The following is a 22,357-nucleotide window of genomic DNA, read 5'->3' as shown; positions in this document are numbered from 1 at the left end:
CGGAGCAGGGAGCCCAATTTGGGGCTCTATCTCAGGACCCTGGGATCATGACTTGAGCTGAAGGCAGGTGCTTAACCGACAGAGACACCCAGTCCTGCCATCTTAATCTCTCAAATCTGCTCACTTCTTTTGATATGAACTGCTACCACCAAGACTTCTGTGATAGCCTCCTAACTATCCCTTCTTAGAAACTGTTCTCTACACTCAAGTCAAAGTGATCTTCTCCAAACTTAAACATGATGCCACATCTGTACTTATAATTTTTCAATGGTATCTGATTACATTTATGATAAAACTAAAGTCCTTACCTTAGTCTACTAGATCCTACAGGGGTTAGCTCCAGGCTGACTTCTATAATTCTCTCTTATATCAATCATTCCTTCAATTTCTACATTTCAGTTATACTGTATTCATTTCACTTCCTGTAATTCATCATGCTCTCATGTTCCCTCTCAACACTAGTCTTACAAATGTAGTCCCTTCTTTCTAGAATGTTCTTCTCCCTACCTTCTTTAGCTACCCTCTAATTGTGCCCACTTATTTCCTACTCATTCTTTGGATCTCTGCTAAAATATTACTTCCTCAGAGAACTCTTATTTATACTAATACTGTACATTAAATACTATATACTACTTACTAAAGTTCTATTATTAGTGATCATTTGATTGATGTCAAACACTAAAAGTGCTAGTTTTGCTAAGTATTTTCTACTGTGCCTAGCATATAGTAGGTGCTCAATTAATACTTGTTATTTATGCAAGAAGAAAGAGAATTGAAATGCACCCATGGAGGATGAGAGTGATTCAGAAAATAGTGGTGATCCAGAAAACAATTTTTTTTTTTAAGATTTTATTTATTTATTTGACAGAGAGAGACACAGCGAGAGAGGGAACACAAGCAGGGGGAATGGGAGAGGGAGAAGCAGGCTTCCCGCCGAGCAGGGAGCCCGATGCGGGGCTCGATCCCAGGACCCTGGGATCCTGACCTGAGCCGAAGGCAGACGCTTAATGACTGAGCCACCCAGGCGCCCCAAGAAAATAATTTTGACAAGGCAAAAGTAGTCAAGAAAAACAAAATGCCATGCTATTCAAAAAAAGATCATGTAGGATGAGTACTAAAAATAGGTCAGTGGGTTTGGAATAAAGGAGATTATAGACGTCTTAATGAGAAGAGCTTTCATGCAGTGCTGTAAGTTAAAACATGCATATGAATATTGAATAGAAAGAGTGAGAGCAAGTCATTCTCTAAAGATGGTTTTCCAAAAACTTTTTTAAGAGTAGCATTTACCTTTTAATGTCTCTATGAATATGATGGTTTTCATGTAAAAAACTGATGCCATTAGCTGCACCTTGAGCAATCTTGCATCTCATGTGCCAAGGAAGTGGTGGAGTATCATCCTTATGAAGTAAGAAACCAACCCATTAAAAAAAAAGAGGATGAGAAAATTTATAGAAAATATATAACAGAACATTTTTCTAAGCAACTACTGAAAACGATATTATATCACCAAGAATGTAGGACTGCAATTTTTAAAAATTGTTCAAAAATAATCTCTAAATAAGATCAAGTCAGAGTCAGCATTTCTTATTTGACAACAAAAATATATAAGAGCACCTTCAAAGACTGGTCTTGACTGGTAATTTTGTATTTAAGATTATCACCTAATAGAATAGCAATCCCAGTTGTATACCTATCAACTGTATAATTTTCAAAGAGCAGGAAAAATATTAAGATTAATATGGTTTAAATAATCTTGTAACAAAGTGAATATTAGTATTCCAACACATAAATAGAAACCCGAACAATCTGATGAACAAATATCTTACCAAGCAAGACAGCCTGTCTAGCAATGAGCCATTGGGCATATAAACATATACTAAGCAGAGGTCATCTCCATCACTTGAGAAACCAAGCAGTTCTACTAAGTTCTCATGTTGACACCTACGACAAATAATTTTCCACTCAAAATTATTATGACACATACATATATTCAGCTGTAGGTTGGAGGTTATTCAATTTAGAGCTTTAACAGAAAAAAAGAGCAAGAAAATAATGATATGCTATATATCATTATGATACATATGTTTATAACATATTTATTTATGTTTATTGTAACCATTTACAATTTTCTGCAAACAGTTCTTTCAGTCAATATTGATCAACATTAGAAGCAAATCCTTTTTCTATTTTTTTTATTTAAGTAATCTCTACACCCAGTGTGGGGCTTGAACTCACAACCCTGAGATCAAGAATCAAATGCTCTTCTAACTGAGCTAGGCGCCTCCTGTTTCTATTTTATAGTAAAAGCTTAATAACTTAGAACTTTGGAACTTGTGATAGTTTGGTTAAGGACTGGGCTGATAATTACCTTTGTGTAGCACAATTTTCAATGATAGTTTTACAGGTAAGATTTTAAGAAGTCTGTTGAAACTGGTATGCCAACCCTTTCAAGAATTTTCTAACACATCCAAAGCCCTGATTTATAGACATCTGATCTCTAACCACACCTAATTTACACATAGTTGATCCTTAATGATATCTTATTATTTATAACCTAATTTGAATTTATCTACTTGAAAGGAATAAAATTAAAGAGAGCTGAACTATAACAAAATCTTAGGTATCTATGGTACAGTAGAAAGAAAACTGGGCAAAGTCCTAAGTTTAAAATTCAGCTCTGCCACCCCCTGGATATTCAACCTATAGGCCAAATTAACACTTAACAAGTTAACAACCTCAACTGAGCCTCAGCAAATTCACCAAATGTGGATAATAACCCCTACTATGTAACATGGATGCTGTGAGAATTGAATGAGCAAATACATGAGGGCCTAGAAATATACTTAGAACATGATATGTATTCCATCCAAGTGCTTACTCACTTTGTTGATTCAAAATCATCTAAAATTCTGGGATTTCATGATTTCAAATCAGACTTTAATTTGAAAACAGTCTATCCTCATAAATATTTTAAGAAGTGCAAATTAAAACAATAAGTACTCTATTTTCCATCAAACTGGCACATTTTAAAAACAAGTAGGTAACATTTGCTGAGTTTGTACGATGTAGAAGGCACTGCGGTAAATGATTTACCTGCTTTGTTTTATTTAATCCTCACAATAACTTAATGAAGTAAACACTATGATTATCCCATTTTATAGACGAGAAAACTAACAGACAGTTAAGAAACTTGGCCAGGGTCATTCTGCTAGTAAGGTCCAGAAATTGGTACTTATTAAGAAACAGTAATAATAGTCAATGGTGGTGAGGTAGTGAAATTTAAAATTATAATACATTGCTGATAGGAGTGTAAATTACCATAATTTATTTATAAAGCCATTTGGACATGTACTTGGAAAGTTTTTAAGAAGTTCATGCAATCTGAACCAGTGATTCTTCTAGGATTCTACCTGATAAAATAAGCAGAGTTGCATTTAAAGATTTATATACAATGAGATTTAAAGGAACTTTAATTTGTAATGTTGAAAATTAGAAACAAACCTAGTAGGGTACTGGTTAAATAAAATATAATCATCATGTATGCTAAATAATTGATATACAATACTTTAAAATTAAAACTAATATACAATAACAAAATGTTTTAAAATTATTTTTAATGACATGGGAAAAATGCTACACACACATCATGAAGCAAGTATATCGAAATATTAGCCATGGCTCGCTCTGAGTGATATATTTAAGAGATGGTTTTTATTATTTTAAATATATATTCCTGTATTTCCTAGAATATCTACTTTGAGCAAGTTACTTTTAGGATTGCAGAGTGGGTATAAGGGTGGGGGGGAACAAAATCCCGAAAGAAAGAGGTTTTTGTTTTGTTTTCGTTTTTGTTTTTTTATCAGCGTGCATTATTTTTACTATGACTGAATTAATTCCGGTCTATTATTTCTTTCTTGGGGTTAAGCAATTACAATTGGTAATTTATAGCAATGGGTGTAATTGAGGTAAACTGGTACATCTCAGTAGGATTCATATCAATAATGTTCTAAGGTGACAGATGCGGACTATACTTATTATGGTGAGCACTGAGTAATGTACAGAATTGTCGAATCGGCACGTTGTATACCTGAAACTAATATCACATTGTATGTCAATTACATTTTGGTACTAAAAAATAAATAAATTTTAAAAAAGGAAAACGAAAAAAGCTTAAGCTCTGGAATCAGAAAGGTCTGGATATGAAAAGCGGATCTGATTTTTACCAGCTATGTGGCCTCAGGCAAGTTACATAATGTTTCTAAATCTCTTTGAAAAAAAAAAAAAAAAGGTAGGGGAGGTTATAAGAACTGTTATGAGGGTTAAATGAGACCAGACACCTAAAATACACTGCACTACAATTATCAGAATAGATCCTGATTTGTTTCGCTTATCCTTCTTGACAATGCCCAGCAATTGTCAAGTGTACTGGGTCAATGTCTTCTAAGGATTCTGGCATATAACTTTTTTCCTGATTTAGGGTTGTTAACATATCTAAGGGCCTATTATTCTGTAATTTTTTTTGTATCTCTATAACTTATCTCTCATGAATATGGGAGCAGTAAACATGATAACGGAAGATAGCTGAAATCCTTTGGAACTTTGCTATGATATAGCACTTCTTAGAGTGCTGTTTAAGCTCCAGGCATGTGAGTATTTGTAGTCACAGACTTGTAGAGTCAAAATTCTTTCAATTCCTCTCATCTAAACCCTTTAGTTTAATTCTACATGTTTGGAAATATCACTAGTTCATGGCACACTCTGAGTGAGAAACCAGGTCCTCTACTCCTGGAGCTGCTCTTTTCCGCTCTACCACATTGCCAAATTAACTTACTTTGCCATAACTTTTATTTCTTGATCAAACTGCTGTTTCAGTTCTTCAGTACTAATGTCAACCATCTGAAAAAATAAAATAATATATAATATAATACAATACAATACCCTCAAAGATCCTAAAGCTAGAAGGAGGTGCAAAAGATGGCCTGGCTGATCTTGCTTTCTTTGAAACAGTAAAGGTATTATTCTCTCCATTTTATAGAATAACTGAGAACTAGAAATTTTAATGATTTGTTTAAAGTCCCCTGGCTAGTTAGTGGAAGGGAAAAAAACCTTATAAACCATATAACCATATAAACCTCACTGAGTTATTGTAGGAACAAAACGAAATAATATGAGAATTTACTGCATAAGCATTCTGAAGAAAAAATTTGCTGTAACAAAAAACACAAGCAAATTTGAAGGGAAAAAGACAAACGAAATCTACAAAAGTATTTGTAACATATATGACAACAGGCGACTATCTTTATCATATAAATATGTAGTACATGGATGTTTCTAGAATATAATAACAGTTATAACAAATCGAGTACATGGTGAACACTCTAGAAGAAATGGGAATGAAGGACTTAGACAAGAATTTTTTTCAATCTTTTTTCTTATTGTATATTTTTTAAGCTTTATTTTTAAATGAGAAAAGTAACATAAGAAAGTTATTTTTACAAAATTTTCTTAGAATCTTCCCATTTTCATCTTGATTATGCATGAAGCACTATGTAGAACAGGGCTTTTCAACTTCATTTTGTGAATCTTCTGAAATTATATGTATACTCATATGTGTATGTCCATAACGACATTTTTGTAGGGATAGGATCCATAGCTTTCAACAAATTTTTAAGTGTTAAAAGCTACCAGCTTAGAAGGATGTTTAAAGAAAACATACACTGAAATAATGTATTTCCTAAAGATTAATTTAAAACTTATGATATAGCACACGAGGAAGCAACTTTTCCTTTAATTCTTTTTACTCCTAAACATATAACTTACCGCTGCAAGTTTCTTCACTGCTACAGTTTTGTTGTTCACATAGCCTTTATATACAACTCCAAATCCTCCCTCTCCCATCTTGTTGCCACCGAGAGAAATGGGTCTTTCATCAAAGTTATTGGTGACATTCTTCAATTCATAAAATGAAAAACTGTGAAAACCTATAATGTCAATAAAATAAGGAAAAAAGTACTTTGATAAAAAATATACTGGCTTTAATAACCTTAATATTTTCTCAACTTGATTATTTCATATATACACAAATGTTTACAACTTTGGATTAGGCATGATAGGAGAGAGTACAGCTATCTTTTAAAATGAAAATTTAAGCTTCATCTTGAGAATTCTGCCTGGTGATCCTCCACCCAAAACTCTAGTCACTTATTTTCTTTAAAAAATGACCTTTTCGGGGCGCCTGGGTGGCTCAGTTGGTTAAGCAACTGCCTTCGGCTCAGGTCATGATCCTGGAGTCCCAGGATCGAGTCCCGCATCGGGCTCCCTGCTCAGCAGGGAGTCTGCTTCTCCCTCTGATCTTCCTCCTCATGCTCTCTGTCTCTCATTCTCTCTCTCAAATAAATAAATAAAATCTTAAAAAAAAAAAATGACCTTTTCAAGTTATGTAAATAGTTACACATTATGTCATACTTCTGTGGTTGTTTGTACATCCTATTGCTTGTACTCACTGATAACACACTGACTAATACAATGGAGATGGTGCTTAATAAGTCAGGAGAGAAAAAAGAAAACCCACAGAAGAGCTATGGCCAGGGTGCCTGGGTGGCTCAGTCGGTTAAGTGTCTGCCTTCAGCTCAAGTCATGATCCCAGGGTCCTGGGACTGAGTCCCACATGGGGCTCCCTGCTCAGCGGGGAGCCTACTTCTCCCTCTCTTTCTGTCCCTCCCCGGCTTGTGCGCGTGCACGCTCTCTCTCTCAAATAAGTAACATCTTAAAAAAAAAAAAAAGAGCTATGGCCAGTGTTCACAAGAAAAAGGGGAGATTTATTTCAAAGCAGCAATGGTCTTAATGACAAATCCACTAGCAGAAAGCACTGCAAATGTTACTTACGTGTATCGCTATCTTCTAAACTTGTATTTTCTGGACTTGAGTCAGGTGGCATATAGTTTTGTTCAAGATTCTGCACAGGTAACACAAATGTCCTGTCTTTACCATATAGAGGCATCTGTTTCTGCTGAACCGTTACAGCTTCTTTAGAAGGTAGCGTATTAACCATTTTGGGAACAGCATCTGCCAAATGAAGTAAGATATAAGTTGTCCTGCCATAAGAAAAAGTGTTTATGAAAAAGTTAAACTAGGAACTCAGTTCATTTGACATCATCCCCGTTTCCACAGGTTTAACCTCCTTTTCTCACAGCACACACAAGAAGCGACCTAGTAAGAATTTTTAAGTAAGATGAGTAGAGAGGGTAAGGCAGTGTTTTCAAAAAGTCTATGAGCCACCTACATCAGAAGCACTGAAGTGTTTGTTTAAAAACATCGGCCTTAACCCAAGTCAAGAATTCTGATAACGAGGTCTGGAATAGAGCCAGGAATCTGCACACAGAATAGTGAGAACTGCTGGTGTAAGTGGCATCAAAGGGAAAAAATAAGGTTATGAGGAAGGCATCTAAACAGTGACCCAACAGAATACAATGTAAGGAAATCACGATCACAGATCCCATCGGGGTGGGAGTTGAAGGTGAAAAAAAAGCAAGAGTTCAAAAAAAAACCCCAAACCCGCCAAAACTAATTTCCGTCCTTCTAAACTTCCTATTGGCACAAAACTACCTGACTTGAATGGTGGGCTCAGACCCGATCACGAAGCCTCCATGTCCTTAGCAGCAAGTCCGCAATGCCTTATGTCTGGGGTGCTTGTATGAGTCGGGGAGGGTGGAAAGAATGAAAAGCAGTCTCAAAGGTAAGGTTCATCTACCAGGAGAAAAAAGTAAGAGTAAGGAGACATGTTCCTATTTCTGCCACTTGCCTATCCACCCTAATCGTTGATGCCCTAATCACACTCTGTTTACCTGGTAGCAAAAGACTTGCTGGGGCAAAAAACTCATTTTGAATCAAAAGATCCACAAGATCACCAACTGTGCAATTTGTGGTGCCCCAGTCAAACAGTAATTCACAAGTGGGACTTTTTCCAGTTTGAAGTAATGCTTCAAATCTCCTTAAAAGCAAGTGACAAAAAAACCAAAATTAGTAATGTAATAGACTTCACATGAAAATAGGAATTATTCCCCCCATGCCCCTGCCTCGCCCACAGCACCTCCTATAGTATTAAAGGAAAAGGGCAGCAGGAGAACCAGCAAGAATTACTGAGAACCAGGAAGATAGGCAGAAGGGAAAAAGATGCTGAAGGCGATGATACTGTCAATTAACATAAACTGAATACTTACTGAGTATCTGCTCGGGGGCCACAGGATGCACCCACATGAATTCATTTAATTTTCAAAGATACTATGAATATAATACTGATTTATTAATGAGAAAACCAGGTGTGGAGAGGTAAAGTAACCAGCCCATAGCCACACAGCCAAAACACTGTATTTAAATTGAGATCCAAATTCAGATCTCACTTGACATAAGGGTGTGCTCTCAACCTACTAAGCTATATCACTTCCCTACCTGACTTAGTAACTCTGCTAGCCATATGATTTTTAATAAATCATTCTGCTTAATGAAACAGAATACCATATATAAACTTGGGGAATTATTCCTTTGATCTTAATTATATTTCAATTACATTAAAGGAAAAACAGATCAGTTTTTCATTTCTTTGAAAATTAGTTTGAAAAATAACATTTAAAAACTTAACAATTTTTTCTGGTTTGCCTCCAAATTTTTTATGTTGAAAAATTTCAAACTTACAGGAAAGTTGTAAGAATAATACCATGAACAACTGTTTCCCCTTCACCTAGATACACCAACTGGCCAGTGGATAACACTTTGCCACGCTTGTGTTCTTGCCCTCTCCCTCTACCTCTCCGTGTGTGTATGTGCGTGTGTGTGTGCACACATTTTAGAGTGTAAGCAAACACTCTGTAGAATGTCTCACAGTCTAGATTTGTCTGGCTACCTTCTCATGATTAAATTCAGGTTAAAAATGTTTGTTAAGAACACTGCTTGGGTGACAACGTGTTCTTCCCATTGTATCACATCCAGAGCCACATAATGCAGTCTGTGCCATTATCGGTGACCCCAAGTTTGATTACTTGGTTATGGAGGTGTACTTCAGATTTTTTCCTTATAAAAGTACCTTTACCCTTCATAATTCATAAGTAACCTGTGGATAATACTTCGAAATCTTGTGCATATCTTGTTCATCGACAACTTTTTATCTTGTGGTTTTAGCAACATTGATGAGTCTTACATGCATCAATTACTCATTGGTGATTGTAAATTGGTAACTTTTTATAAATCTTCCAATAATTATTTGTTGCCATTATTCTGTAGAGAAGAGCTTTTTCTCCTCACCACTGCCTCAACTATCCTCCTAAAGTTTTTAATAGTAACATCAATAAACTATTTTTAAAAGTCATTTTTCAAGGTTTAAACTTAAGCTGCTTCTTTTATTTTTTTAAAAGATTTTATTTATTTATTTGTCAGAGAGAGAACAAGCAGGGGGAGCGGCAGGCAGAGGGAGAAGCAGGCTCCCTGCCAAGCAAGGAGCCCAGTGCAGGACTCGGATCATGACCCAAGCTGAAGGCTTAACCGACTGAGCCACTCAGGCATTCCTAAACTTTAGCTTCTTTCAAGTAATTTAAGATGTTTATCCTTCATATGAGGAAACATTTCCTGGAAGGACTAATATGGGAGTTAAGGCTTTGGGATCTTTATCAGGTTAATGCTGAAAATCACAAATTAATGTCTTTTCCTCTTGCTTCCAAAGACAGATTTTGGGCTGAAATCACTGACAAAAATAAAATTGTACTCACATTTTATAGTAAATCAAGCAGAGATAAATAGAGACAAAGAATGAGATTATCTGAAGATAGTGTTGTAAAATCCTGGCTAAGAACTAAGAATTCAGTTCATATATGTGTACATTTACAGGCAACTTTAAAATGTCATTTTGAAGAATTCTCAAAGTACACTGTTAAGGTGAAGTAGAGATTCACACACTTAGAATTTTACTAGAGATTCTTATAATACCCTTATGTTCAATCTGGATGTGACAAGTGTGAGGCAGAGGGAACTTTCTCAGCTTGCTAAACAGAAAACTAGAGTAAAAGTGGGGATCTTGATTCTAATCCAAAAACTTGTTTGCGAAATCACAACACTAGCCTAGCTGACATAATGGAGAATGAAGCAAAAACTGCAAAAACAGAAAAAAAGAGGTTACTTATTACCATTATTTCCCTTGGAGTTTTATTTTCTGAATTGCAACATTAGATGGTATTTATATCTATTTATCATTCTAATTGTGATGTAAGAATTTAAAGAGAAGATTTTTATACATTACCTTATGTGAAATTGATTGTATCTATCATCACCAGATGGTTTTTTAATAGCTACCGCTAACTTCTTCCATCCTTCTTGAGGATCAATAAAATCTGACAGCTTCCTAATTAGTCCAACACTGAGGCAGCGCACATATGTTGAAGATGTTATGGGTTTGTTCATCTTCTATTCCTAAAATATGGAAAATTCTCACTAAAATTTCATGGTAGTTTTAGCGATGACATCTGTAAGCTTATAAATCACATTTTGCTACAATATATGAAATGTTGGCAACTGATTACACCATAATAAAGGAACACTCCAAAGTCAACTCATTGATATCCTAAGAAGAAATTGAAATTGTGGTTTATTTGCCTAATTGTCCTTTGGTCTTACTTCTTTCTCCACCTATAATTATCAACAACAAATTGAATTATTTTTCTGACATTTCTTAAGTGTAATTTACACAAAGAAGCGAAAAATTCACTTTTTCAGAAAAATTCCTGAAAATTCAGAAAATATTCAGGAATCAATTCTATTCATAAAAGATTTGTTTTTCAATTTAAAATATTTTTCTCAATCAGTATTTATGTACTACTAAACATTTGCCAACACTCTTTGGTAGAAGTAAAAAAAAAAAGTTTGAGTGGCATTAAAAGATATGGTAAATAACCAACTTTTCCTATAACGTGCTTCATGTTATTTGAGTCCAACAGACCTGTCTGATCATAATTCATTCCCTACTAAGCCAAACTCTGTGGTTCACTACTTTAACTACACTCTAGAGAAAACCTTTATTTCCTCAGTCCCTTCTTTCTTTTGCCACTCCACCTTGGAGAGCGACAGCCAGGGATACATTTCAATTTTACTTGTACACCAGCACTGCTGAATATAGCTATAGAGAATTAGCTGAGAAGACTGGTATGAACAAAAATTTATGGGGATCCCCTTTCCATGGGGCCTTCAACACTGCTGTGAGTCCTGTTACTTGTCTTCACTCATTGTCCTCAGTGACTATTTCATGCCTCGACCTCTCTCCGTGTGGTTTTATTTGAACTCCATGCCTCTCATTTTCAGCAAGTGGCAACCTTTCCTTCCAATTAATCAAGACAAAGAGATTCAGATATTCTTATGTCAATTATTCTCCTTCTTCACTCTATATTTTTATCTTTAAAATGTAATATAATTAATTTTTGGAGTAAAGAATATATTCATGTGGTACAAAATTCAGAAGCTATAAAAGAGTAAAAAACAAAACATCTCCCTATATCGTAGGCCTCCATATTTGTGTTCTCTTCTCTTTGGCCTTCTTTGACCACCACATCTAAGTAGGTTTATCTGCCCTCAACCTAATTATCTTTCATCACTGCACAATGTAATTGTAATCATGTATTTATTTTCTTGTTTACTATCTGCCTCCCCCCATTAGACTGTAAGCTCCATGAGTTCAATTCATTTGCTAATAGATAACTACTGACTGGCAAGTTGTATATATTGCTGGTAAGAGTTAGGAACGAATGAATTTGTTGTCAAGTACCATGCTAGGTGAGTCATATATTTCACTTAGTCCTTAAAGTGATGAAGGCAATTTTAACATCTTTACTTCACAAAGGCAGTACATGAGAGAGTTGGACTTGAACTCATATCTGACTCCAAAATTCATTCCATATGTCCCTGCTTGTATAACTCAATGCATTGTTCAAGTCACTCTCTTTTCTATAAAAACAAGACATTTCTTTTCATTTATTCATATATTCAAAAAACATGTATGTCAGGCTTTGTACTAAGTGATGGGAGCTACAGAAAGGAGAAAAAAATCTTTGTTTTCAACCTCCTCAGTCCAGCAAGGGATACAAACAATTACAGTGAGTGATAAATGTTCCAAGAGGTGTGTGTAGGGTGTGGAGGCCCAGAGAAGCATGGAGCCAAGGCAGTCTGAAGGAAATATATCAAGACAGATCTGGGTGGGGAGGGAGATTGGAAGGATGAGTGAAAAGGAATGAAGATCAACCTAAAAGGAAATTCCAGGCAGTAGGAATAGCAGGGAGAACATGGATGAGGCTCAGGCAAGGAGTTTGCTATGGCTGGAGCATAGGAGACATGTTCTTAAGTAGTAAGAGATGAGGCTGGAGAGGTAGACAGGGCCTAATCATCACGCGCCTCATATGCTAAGACAAGGACTTTAAGCTTTATACTAAAAGTTGTAGGGAAGCCATTTCAGGACTTTAAAGATTTTATTTATTTGAGAGAGAGCATGTACTTGAGCAAGGAGAGGGGCAGAGGGAAAGAACCTCAAGCAGACTCCACGCTGAGCTTGAAGCCTAACGTGGGGCTGAATCTCATGATCCTGAGATTATGACCTGAGCTGAAATCAAGAGTCGGATGCTTAACTGACTGAGCCACCCAGGTGCCCCAATTTCAGGATTTTAAAGAAAGGTGTTATGTCATCTTATTTGCTTAAGTGGATTCCTCTGGATAAAAAAATTGAAGGAATGTATATTGAGACAAGGAGATCCATTTGAAAACTTTCCAATAATCTATGTGAGCAGAAATGAAAGCCTGAAAAAAGTCGAGGAATAGAGAAAAATAGATTCAAGGATTTAGAGGTCAAATAAAAATCATTTAATGAAAAATCAGATATTAAAGGGAAAGGAGAGTGAGGAAAACCAAGAAGTTGATTCTTGGCTTTTTGGCTTAGGCAGTTAGATGATAGAGGAAATGAAGTGTTCGTGGTCATGTTAAATGGTAAATATCTACCTCTGGCACCATGTAGGGGAGTTGGCACTAAGTAGCTGGATATATGGTCTGAAGCATGGGAGAAAGGTTTAGGTAAAGAATACTTACTATGTGAGCATTCTTACATATTCATAAGTGAATCATTGGTTGAAGCAACAAGTAAATATGAGGTTGCCTATTAGGAACATATAGATTGTGAAGAAATGAAGGGAAAGAAGAACCTTTAAAAAGTATTGATAAGCCATGGAGGTAAGAAGAAAACTAGGACAATAGCATATCAGAGATTTCTAGAGCAGGGGATAGGTTAGTATAAAAGACCCAGAGAGGTCCAATAAATACTCATGGGTGTGTTAGATTTGGAAACTGGGTGACTTAAGAAGAGTTTTAATGCAGCAGTGAGTGAATGGTAAAAATGTATTTTCCAAGAAATCTGGCTTTGAAGGGAAGGAGAGAGAAACAGAGAGAGAGAGAGAGAGGGAGAAGGCATCAGTTCTCAAATTTGGTCTCAATACCCTTTACACTGTTAAAAATTTCTGTGGAGTCCAAAAAGCTTTTGTTTATGTTGGTTATGTCTACCAATAATTACCTTATTAGAAATTGACACTGAAAAATTTAAAAATTACTTATTCATTAACTGATCAAAAATAACGAATGTACTACATGTTAGCATACATAATATATTTTGATAAAAATAACTACATTTTCCAAAATAAAAAGAAGAGTGACATTATTTTACAGTTTTGTTAATCACTTTAATATTCAACTTAATAGAAGACAGCTGGATTCTCATATCTGCTTTTGCATTTACTCTGCTGCAATATATTGATTTGGTTGACATATATGAAGAAAATACATAGAGTTGGAAACAGAATTTTAATAGCCTTTTCACAAAGTAGTAGATATTTCTCTTTGACATGATAGTGAAACTTGATAAAAGATAATTTCCTAACAGCTGCAATGTGGAATCTGAAACCGTATCAGTGAACTTTGTTTCATTAAAATCCATTGTACTCTGAATGAATCTTTTACCCATAAGTGATTTGGACTCTATGAACCTCTTGAAAGAGACTTGGGAACCTCAACCACACCGTGAAAACTGCTGGCTTAAGATTTAAGAGTTAAGCTTGGCTGAAGATACAAAAGGGATAGTGAACAGAGCATAGGTAAAGACATCAGCCTTGAAAAGAAGGAAACTTTTTCTTCCAAATCTAGAAAGGGGTTTGGATACAGACATATTTGAAGGGAGAGGGAGAATTCCCACACAATGTTATTTTCTTGATGAAGCAGGAGGTGAGGTCATCTAGGGCTAGGTAAAAGAATTGCCCAATCACTTTGAGGGTCAGGGCAAATGCCTATGATTTCTTCAAGCTCAGTGCAAAATGCACTGTTGGCTCTCCCTGATAGTCATATCTTTTGCTCCAACCTGTCACCATTCTTCTAGTATAACAATTATCATATTTTATTGTTTGTGTGACTGCCTTCTCTTCTAGATGGTGTGCTCTCCTAAGCAGAGACCCAACCAAACTGGGCTTTAGCAGCTACTCAAAATATTTCTGTTGAGTGTGAGAAAGACTGATTTTTTTTTTTAATTAAGAAATTATATCTGCCTGTAGATTTTGCAGTTGCTCCATTCATATTATTTTCCTTTATTTTTACTTAGATTTCCCTCCATTGTAAGAAGTACAATGTGATTGACAAAACTAGTAAAAGTAGGACTGCTTGGTAATCCTAAAGGCTAGAGCTAAAATACAGGAAATTGAGAATAAAAAGTCTATCTTAGGACCAGGGATAAATTCTGTAGCTCTCCTATATCCAGATTTCTAGGAGAGGTGATGGCATAGGGATACCAAAACTAGGAAAGCCTTCTGACAACTCCTCTCTCTATGTATGCCTATAAGTTCTAAATCTCAGAATTTAAAATTTTACTTTAAACATATGTTCATATCACACCACACACACATTTGGAAGAACATATACTAAAACATTAACTGTGAATACCTCTTGATGGTGATTTTTATGGTGGTTTTGTTTTCACTTGCTTTTCTGCATTTTCAATAATAAAAATAAATTATTATACAGAAAAAATTAAAAAGTATCACTTCTTTCAAAGTGTTCAAGAATTCAGTGTGCTTAGGATTAAGAGAAGTAGAAAAAGATATATTGCTTACAAGTAAATAAATACATATCTTCATAACTTTTCTCATGCCATTAATTCTCATGGTAACCATTCATATTTTCAAACAAGACAACTCGGACAAGAACATGAGGTAAGATGACAATTGAGAAATATACTAAAATGAATGTTTCCTTGTGGAATACTTCTCACTTATATGGATGTTCTCAAACAAAGTATTGTGCCCCAAATAGGAAATAAAAATCTTTTGTCAAATGAATTAATGAAGTTTTAAGACGGTGCTTCATCAGCACTCTTATCAATGAAAGAGAGGATAGAGGGGAGGAAGAAGATGGACTTTGAGGTTGCATGGGCTTGGGTTCTAATGTATCTCTTCCACAAACCACTTGTGACCAGACTTAATAATTGAATTTCTATGGACCTTGGTTTCTTCATCTGAAAAACAGAGATGGTAATACCTAAGACTTGCTGTAAGATTTTAAACCAACAAATGCAAAGGGCCTATCAATAATTAGGTGATTTTTAAAAATGTTGCAATAATTATTTTATGGCAGAAGTTATTTTTATATAACTTTTTTTTTTAAAGAAAAGAAATGTGCAGAGTTGTATTTAAGCTCAGTTTTCAGAACAGTGGTAAGGGGCTACTGACAGAGTAGAAATAAGAGGTCTGAGAATATAGCTAAGCTTTTCAGGTAGTGGCAGTCTTATTTTATTATTAATAAAATATTTTTAATATATATATTTTTAATATATTTATAACCTCCCTAAAATACATTATTCACTCCCATGCTTTCTTAAGCAAAATATGCTAGATATCCATTAGTCTTTATTTTTGGACAACTCAACACCTGCATTAGGAGCAAAAGCTGGTGATACCCTCTGGACCTATTAAATTATATAGGGTTGCCCTTCCCAAACTGGGATATGTGCTGGTATGCCATATATTAAACATAATTCTCAAGCATGGATTTAATTCAATGGGAAGTAATTTAAAATGCTTTGGCTATATTAAAAATATATATAATATTTGGATGTATTAAAAAACATAAAAAACATTGTTTTTCAATATTCTAAAATATTGAATATTGAAATAAAGCAAATATTTACTAAGTGTATACTTTGTGCTGGATATTGATTCAAGTTCCTGGAGATAAAGCATTAGGAAAATAAGAAAAACATAACTGAACTCATAGACCTTATATTCTAATAGGGAAAGACAGGCAATAAGCAAATAAACGCTATACTAGGCTAGATGGTGCCAAGTGGAGTGGACAAAAATCAACAGAGAAGGAGTTTCACTTTAAAACAGGGTAGTCAGAGTAGGCCTCAATAAGAAAGTGCCATGTGATTAAAGGTCTCAAGAATTGGGAAAGTCAGACACTGGGATATCTGTGGGAGAAGTTTTGGGGTAAAAGGAATACTAAAAATATAAAGGTCTGAAGTGGGCTCACTGAGAACAGCAGGGAGATAGTAAGTCTGGAGAGGAAGGAGCAGGAAAGTAGCAGATTAGGAGAGCAGTAAGGCACCAGGTCTCCTAAAGCTTTATAGCTTTTGTATTGATTTTGTTTATCCTCTGAGTGAGAAGACAGTGGAGGCTTTGAGAATGGGAGAGATATGCTCTATATTCATGTCTTAAAAGGACACTGGGGCTGCTGCTGAGAGTAAAGGATATCAGAGTAAGAGCAGAGAAACAGGAGAGACCAATTGGCGGAGTACACCAACAATCCAGAGGGGAGGTGCTGGTGGCTTGGACCAGAGTGGTAGCAGGGAAGGTGCAGTTTTAGGATGCTGGATATTTTCCGAAGTAGAGCAAACAGAATCCCATGTGCTGATATGAAGGGTGAGGAGATTGCACCAAGATTTTTGGCCTGAACGTTTCTCGACATTTACTTAGATGGAGAAGACTGCGGATGGAGCAGGTTTGGCCCGCAAGATCAGGAGCTTGGACTGGAGACGTAGAAAGCAAACTTCAAATGAATGTTCAACACGACAGCATAAAAGAAATACGAACTTTCTGACAGATGTCTTCAAGGATTACCCCTAGACAGGGAAAAGGCAGACTTTAATATTCTCTACTCTTAGGCCTCCTTGGGCAGATAGGTTTTTCAGGCAGTAATTGAGCTCCTGGTTCCCATTCCAAATAGCTAAAATGTTTTCTCGCTTTCTCAGGGTCTGCTTTTTATCCCTCTGTTTTCTCTCTTGCTCCAGGCTGTCAGGTATACTTTTCCCATCTGATAAGGTACTTACCTGATCCTTCCACCCCTCTCCACTTTCTAATTTCCTGGAAGCTTGGAAGCCAGAGTGACAAGCTAATTAGAATCTTGCGGAGGCCCAGAATGCCTTCCACGCGACGAGCATCTCTGCGCAAAGCTGGCCTTACTTCCTGGTTCTCAGGAAAAGAGATTCATTTCGTAAACCGGTTCCCGCAACACATCGCCTGGGAGTTGAGAAACCCGTCGCGAGGTCGGACTGAGCCACAGAAGGACTTGGTGACGCCGCTCCAAGCCCCAGCGTCCTCCTCAGGTCCTATTAACTTTTTGATCCTCGGGAACCCACCCAAGTCTTTACGCTGCAGCAAGCTATGCCCACACAACCTACTTCCTCTGTAACTTTTCTCACTTTGAAGATAGAAGGCGATTTTCCTTCCGAAACCGTCCTTCAACAACCCTGGGGCACAGGGATGGAGACCGGAGCGCAGACCTCGGACGACCTGTGAAGAAGACGCGCACCGCGGGCATTCCTTACCTGCGCAGTAGCCGGGCGCCAGGACTGCCCGGGCACCGCCCAGCTGAGCCGGCTGCGGAGGAACCCAGGTTCGGAAGAGCACCGGGGCGGGGCGGGGCCCAACCTATTAGGCCCCGCCCCGCCCCGCCCCGTCCCTCCTCTTTGAGCTTCCAGGCGGCTTCGCAGCGTGAGAAATCCCAGGTCTCGCCTAAGACTCTTCTTTAAGCGTGAGCCTGCCCCTTTAAGTACGCCGCTGTCGGAGGCTAAGTATTTTAGGACTTCCGGACATGCGCACAGCATTGTGCCCAGGAATTCCTTAACCTGGACATGAGGTAGACCGGGTCGAACTTCTTGCAAGATGCGGGGCTTCTGTGGGGGGCAGTGATGAGATTAGCTTTGGGACCCCGGCTTTTTGCCCGCAAGAGGAAGGGGACATGGGCTAGTATCGGCGTTGGGACAGGCGGGGGTAGTGGAGGGAGAAGAAGCAGGTGGAGCCACTGGTGTGCTAGGGGTACTTCTGATGCACCAGAAGGCAACCCCGCCAGAGACTTTAGTTCTGAGAATTGGTGACAGAAAGCAAATAGGAGTGACTGCAGCTGAGCGTTGGCGTTTGAAGGAAGAGCATGAGGGTAAAACGCTACCTGCTGCATTTCTAACATCTCCCCAGATCTGCCCTCAACCACCAATTCCCCAACCTTGGGTCAGCCAAACTACCCACTCCTCTCCGCCCCGTACCCTTGTCAAGAAATCTGCTGTGTAGGAATACTGCCTATTTGTGTTTAACTCCACGTGGGCTCCTTGGCTCCGTCCAGCTCAGTTCCGCTCTTTTACTAAGATGCCCGTTGTAATTCCCTGAACATTACGTTCTTCCCAAGGTGTTCTAGCTAACCCAGTAGTAGAATGTCTTCATATTTTCTTCCTTCTACTGGGGAAAGAGTACATCATTATTCTTTACAAGGACAATACTAAAACTGCTCTTGATCACATTGCTTTCCAACTTTTGGAATTCTTCATCACATTCATCTACTCGGTGCCATCATTCATCTTACTAAAACATCTTTTTGGATTGTGTCATTTTTCTACTCAAACACCTCCAGTAGCTATATGTTGACCACTCAACGGATTCTAAGTTCTTGGTAGGGCATTCACTGTCTGGCAGTTTGGCTCTAATCCGAGCTGTATTTTCCAGAACTGTACTACAAAACTTTTTCTCCTACTGCTCTTGTATCTGGGCTGTTCAATTTCCCCTAACACATTGTATATTTTGTTTGTATGTACTTACGATATGTCTCTACCTTATTCTATGTCTTGAATCGTTTTGAGGACTTAAATGGCCACTTCTTGTATTACGCTTTCTCTGATTATCATAGGCAAAAGTGATCCCTTTTTTCTTCCTTTTTACTCTTACAGCTCTTATTTTGTAGTAGTTGTTTCATTTATTCATTTATTCAGTCAGTATTGATTGCATGCTTACTCTGTCCTTGACACTGTTTTAAATGTGAGATAATCAGTGAATTGGGCAGACAAGGCACTTGCTCCCATAGAGCTAAGATTCTAGTTGGGAGAGATATACCGTAAATAATAAAATTATTAGATAGAAATACTGTGCAGAAAGTTGAGTAGGGTTTGGGGGAAGAGAGTGTCTTGCTGGTTCCTTTACTTTATTAGTCAGGGACGACCTCTATGAGAATGTGATTGAGGAATGACTAATTTAATCAGGAAGGGTTAACACAAAGGAATTGAAGAAGGCCAGTGTAGTTGGAGTGTAGTGGGTAATGGGGAAAGGGTACAAGATAAATTTAGAGAATAGATAGAGTCCAGAATCCTAGAAGTCTTTGGAAGCCAGGGTAAGTAATTTGGATTTCATTATCAATGTGATTAGAAGTTTTAAAGAGGATTGTGATATTTAATTTACCTTTCAAATCATCATTCTGGCCATGTGGAGAATGGACAATAGTGGACTAGTTAAGTAGAAGAGATTAGAGGCCTTCACAATGTGTAAGAATTTCTAAGATGGGAGTACTAAATGATGGAAGGACAGCAAGAGTAATCAGAGAGCCAGATGCTTAAAGTTGATGTAATTTTTGGTGATGAGAAAGTCAAGGTTATGACCAAGATGGCGTGGAAGTGGGTTGAGGTTGAGATCAAGGAATCAAGGAACAAGTAGATGATGCATATAGATGGACATGGAAGTCATGTTGAGTAGGAAGACATTGAGGGAGGTGTTAAAATCATCAGTGAATGAAGAGGAGTCTTCTGGGGACCAAAGAGAGGATGCCAGCAGATGGTAAAGCCTGATTGCATGAACCTCAAAGGAGTTGGGATTTGGGGCAGGTAGGGTAGAGAGAAATGGTTTGGAGCAGTGGCAAATAAACATATTTACATCCTCCAGGTCCTAAGGTAGGTGGGTGTGAAAGGAAAAATAACCTTCACTTGAGAGGACTAGAGAAGCAGCAGCGAAGGGAAATAACCAGGTTTCAGTTATGACAAGAAACTGAGGAGACTGTGCAGGAAATTAAGGAATGGAGGAAATAAACATATCCTTATGTAGTCTAGGAAATTAGGTTATAGAGACTTTGCTGTGATTTCTACGTGGCATGATCCGGGGGAAGTTTACTAGATTGGTTCAGATTAGTAGAATACATTGTAGAAATGGGATGAAGGTTCAGATGATGATGAATTACCTAGAGAGTGTGGTTATATGTGAGTAGTATGTGGTCCCTGGGCATTTTGTCTTTCATGTAGCTCTGTTTGGTATGGTAGCCATAGGCTGTGTGAAGAATGAATAAAGGCTTCTTCAGAGGATTATTCTCTTATCTACTGCTTCAAGAAGATCTGAAAAGTTTTTTTCTCTCTGATGCCAGTAGCATGGTTGGAATTTTCCTGTGGGTCAACATCAAAAGTTTGTATCTGTAAAAGTTTATAACTGGGTTGTCAAGAAGGTTTAAGGTTCAGGATTAATTTAAGTTAAATTAATTAATTAAATTAATTAATTAATAAATTGCAGGTTGGTTTTTAGAACTTCATTTATCTATCAATTTGGACTATTTCTTCCTGTCTTCTGGTCCCTTCTCTCATCTCCAACCCCTAATATATAAAAATCTAGCCACAAATTCTCCGGAATTAGCTGGAAATTTTCAGGGATGGGATTTAGACAAATCATTAAGTCCTATGTTCTGGTCTTTTCTTTGTGGGCCTACAAGTGGTATTTTTAAAGTAAACTTGAAACTGATCCATTTTAATCCTGGATAATGGATGGAAGCTTGGAGTGGGTGAAGAGTGAAGTTGCAAATCATCAGTTATACCAGAAAAGATTGCCTGTTAATTCATCTTGGTATAGAAGGGTCAAAATACACATGATATATAGAAATAAATTGCTAACGTCTCTTAAGGGAACTCAGGATTGAAAGGGAGAAAGAAAAATAAGTCCTGCAAATACATTTCTTTTTTGTTATCCATAACTATTCTTTCTGGTAACTGCCTCTTTCTTTCTTTTGTAGGCATTGTTATTTAAGAATGGAAGAGGATACAGATTTTAGAGTCAGGTTTAGTTCTTTGTGTTTCATTACTGATCATCTTGGATTTCATGGCACTATAAAAAGCTCACCAAGTGACTTTGTTGTTATAGAGATCGATGAACAGGGACAGTTAGTTAATAAGGCCACTAATGAATGGATTAGTAAAGTACTACCTGAGCCAAATAATTTTGCCAAAAAAACAAAACTTGATTTTCAGAATTTATCCTTTAAAGAGGGAAGCAACCAAGAAGTCAATATTGTCACTGGGTGCTCTGATGATGACCAAAATCATCAGTCTGCTTCAGAAAAGGAAGATACTATCAATGATGGAACTTCCAAAGGTGAAGAAAAAGTTGATGTTTTAAGCAACTTGTTAGATGAAAAAACTAACGAATTACTGAATCACTTTGCCTGTGATGTAAAAGAGAAGTGGAATTCTAAAACTGAGCTAATTGGATCATCTCCTGAATTCTCATTAGGCAGAATCCTTGACAAAAACCAGAGGGCTATTTTGCATAGTGCTGTTAGGCAGAAATTCCCCTTTTTAATAACCGTTGGTAAAAACAGTGAGATTGTTGTAAAACCAAATCTTGAGTATAAGGAACTCTGTCACTTGGTGTCTGAAGAAGAAGCATTTGACTTTTTTAAATATCTGGATGCAAAGAAAGAAAATTCAAAATTTACCTTTAAACCTGACACAAACAAAGACCACAGAAAAGCTGTCCACCATTTTGTCAACAAAAAGTTTGGAAACCTTGTGGAAACCAAATCTTTCCCTGAACTCAGTTACAATGCCGGTAATCCAAATGTAGCGATAACAGTAAGATTTCGGGAAAAAACACACAAACACAGGAAAAGGTCTCTTTTTGAATGCCGGGATCAAAAAGTTATATACACAGGTAATGTAATAAATCATTACCATTTTCATTGATAAAGTTAGTTAAAATTGTGTGAAAGATGAATAATTTCAAATGAATTAAAT

At 36.9% G+C, this 22,357-nt stretch overlaps 2 protein-coding genes across 8 annotated transcripts in view; one reads left to right on the top strand and one right to left on the bottom strand.

The window, feature by feature from the left end:
* Window positions 1-18,032, bottom strand: part of IRAK4 (interleukin 1 receptor associated kinase 4) — a 26,789-nt gene extending 8,757 nt beyond the window's left edge. Inside the window, exons 1-8 of one of the 5 annotated variants that reach the window (XM_006730263.3) lie at window positions 17,879-18,032; window positions 10,286-10,455; window positions 7,845-7,990; window positions 6,886-7,065; window positions 5,821-5,981; window positions 4,832-4,896; window positions 1,827-1,941; window positions 1,288-1,397 (exon numbers count right to left, since the gene is read on the bottom strand). In XM_006730263.3, the coding sequence (XP_006730326.1) occupies window positions 1,288-1,397; window positions 1,827-1,941; window positions 4,832-4,896; window positions 5,821-5,981; window positions 6,886-7,065; window positions 7,845-7,990; window positions 10,286-10,446 (938 nt within the window). In that variant the 5' untranslated portion in view covers window positions 10,447-10,455; window positions 17,879-18,032. Of the gene's footprint in view, window positions 1-1,287; window positions 1,398-1,826; window positions 1,942-4,831; window positions 4,897-5,820; window positions 5,982-6,885; window positions 7,066-7,605; window positions 7,747-7,844; window positions 7,991-10,285; window positions 10,456-17,380; window positions 17,522-17,878 lie in introns of those variants that run through there. The other 4 variants (XM_031024751.2, XM_031024752.2, XM_031024753.2 and 1 more) reach the window with 4 other exon arrangements.
* Window positions 17,993-22,357, top strand: part of PUS7L (pseudouridine synthase 7 like) — an 18,958-nt gene continuing 14,593 nt past the window's right edge. The window contains exons 1-2 of one of the 3 annotated variants that reach the window (XM_081821528.1): window positions 17,993-18,189; window positions 21,358-21,716. In XM_081821528.1, coding sequence (XP_081677654.1) covers window positions 18,185-18,189; window positions 21,358-21,716 — 364 coding nt within the window. In that variant the 5' untranslated portion in view covers window positions 17,993-18,184. The other 2 variants (XM_081821526.1, XM_081821527.1) reach the window with 2 other exon arrangements.

Source organism: Leptonychotes weddellii, chromosome 5, assembly GCF_054177405.1.
Source record: "Leptonychotes weddellii isolate Sample4059 chromosome 5, ASM5417740v2, whole genome shotgun sequence".
In the NCBI taxonomy this organism is placed as follows: domain Eukaryota; kingdom Metazoa; phylum Chordata; class Mammalia; order Carnivora; family Phocidae; genus Leptonychotes; species Leptonychotes weddellii.
The sequence above is the reverse complement of the archived record's forward strand: the minus strand, read 5'-3'. Positions and strand labels throughout refer to the sequence as shown.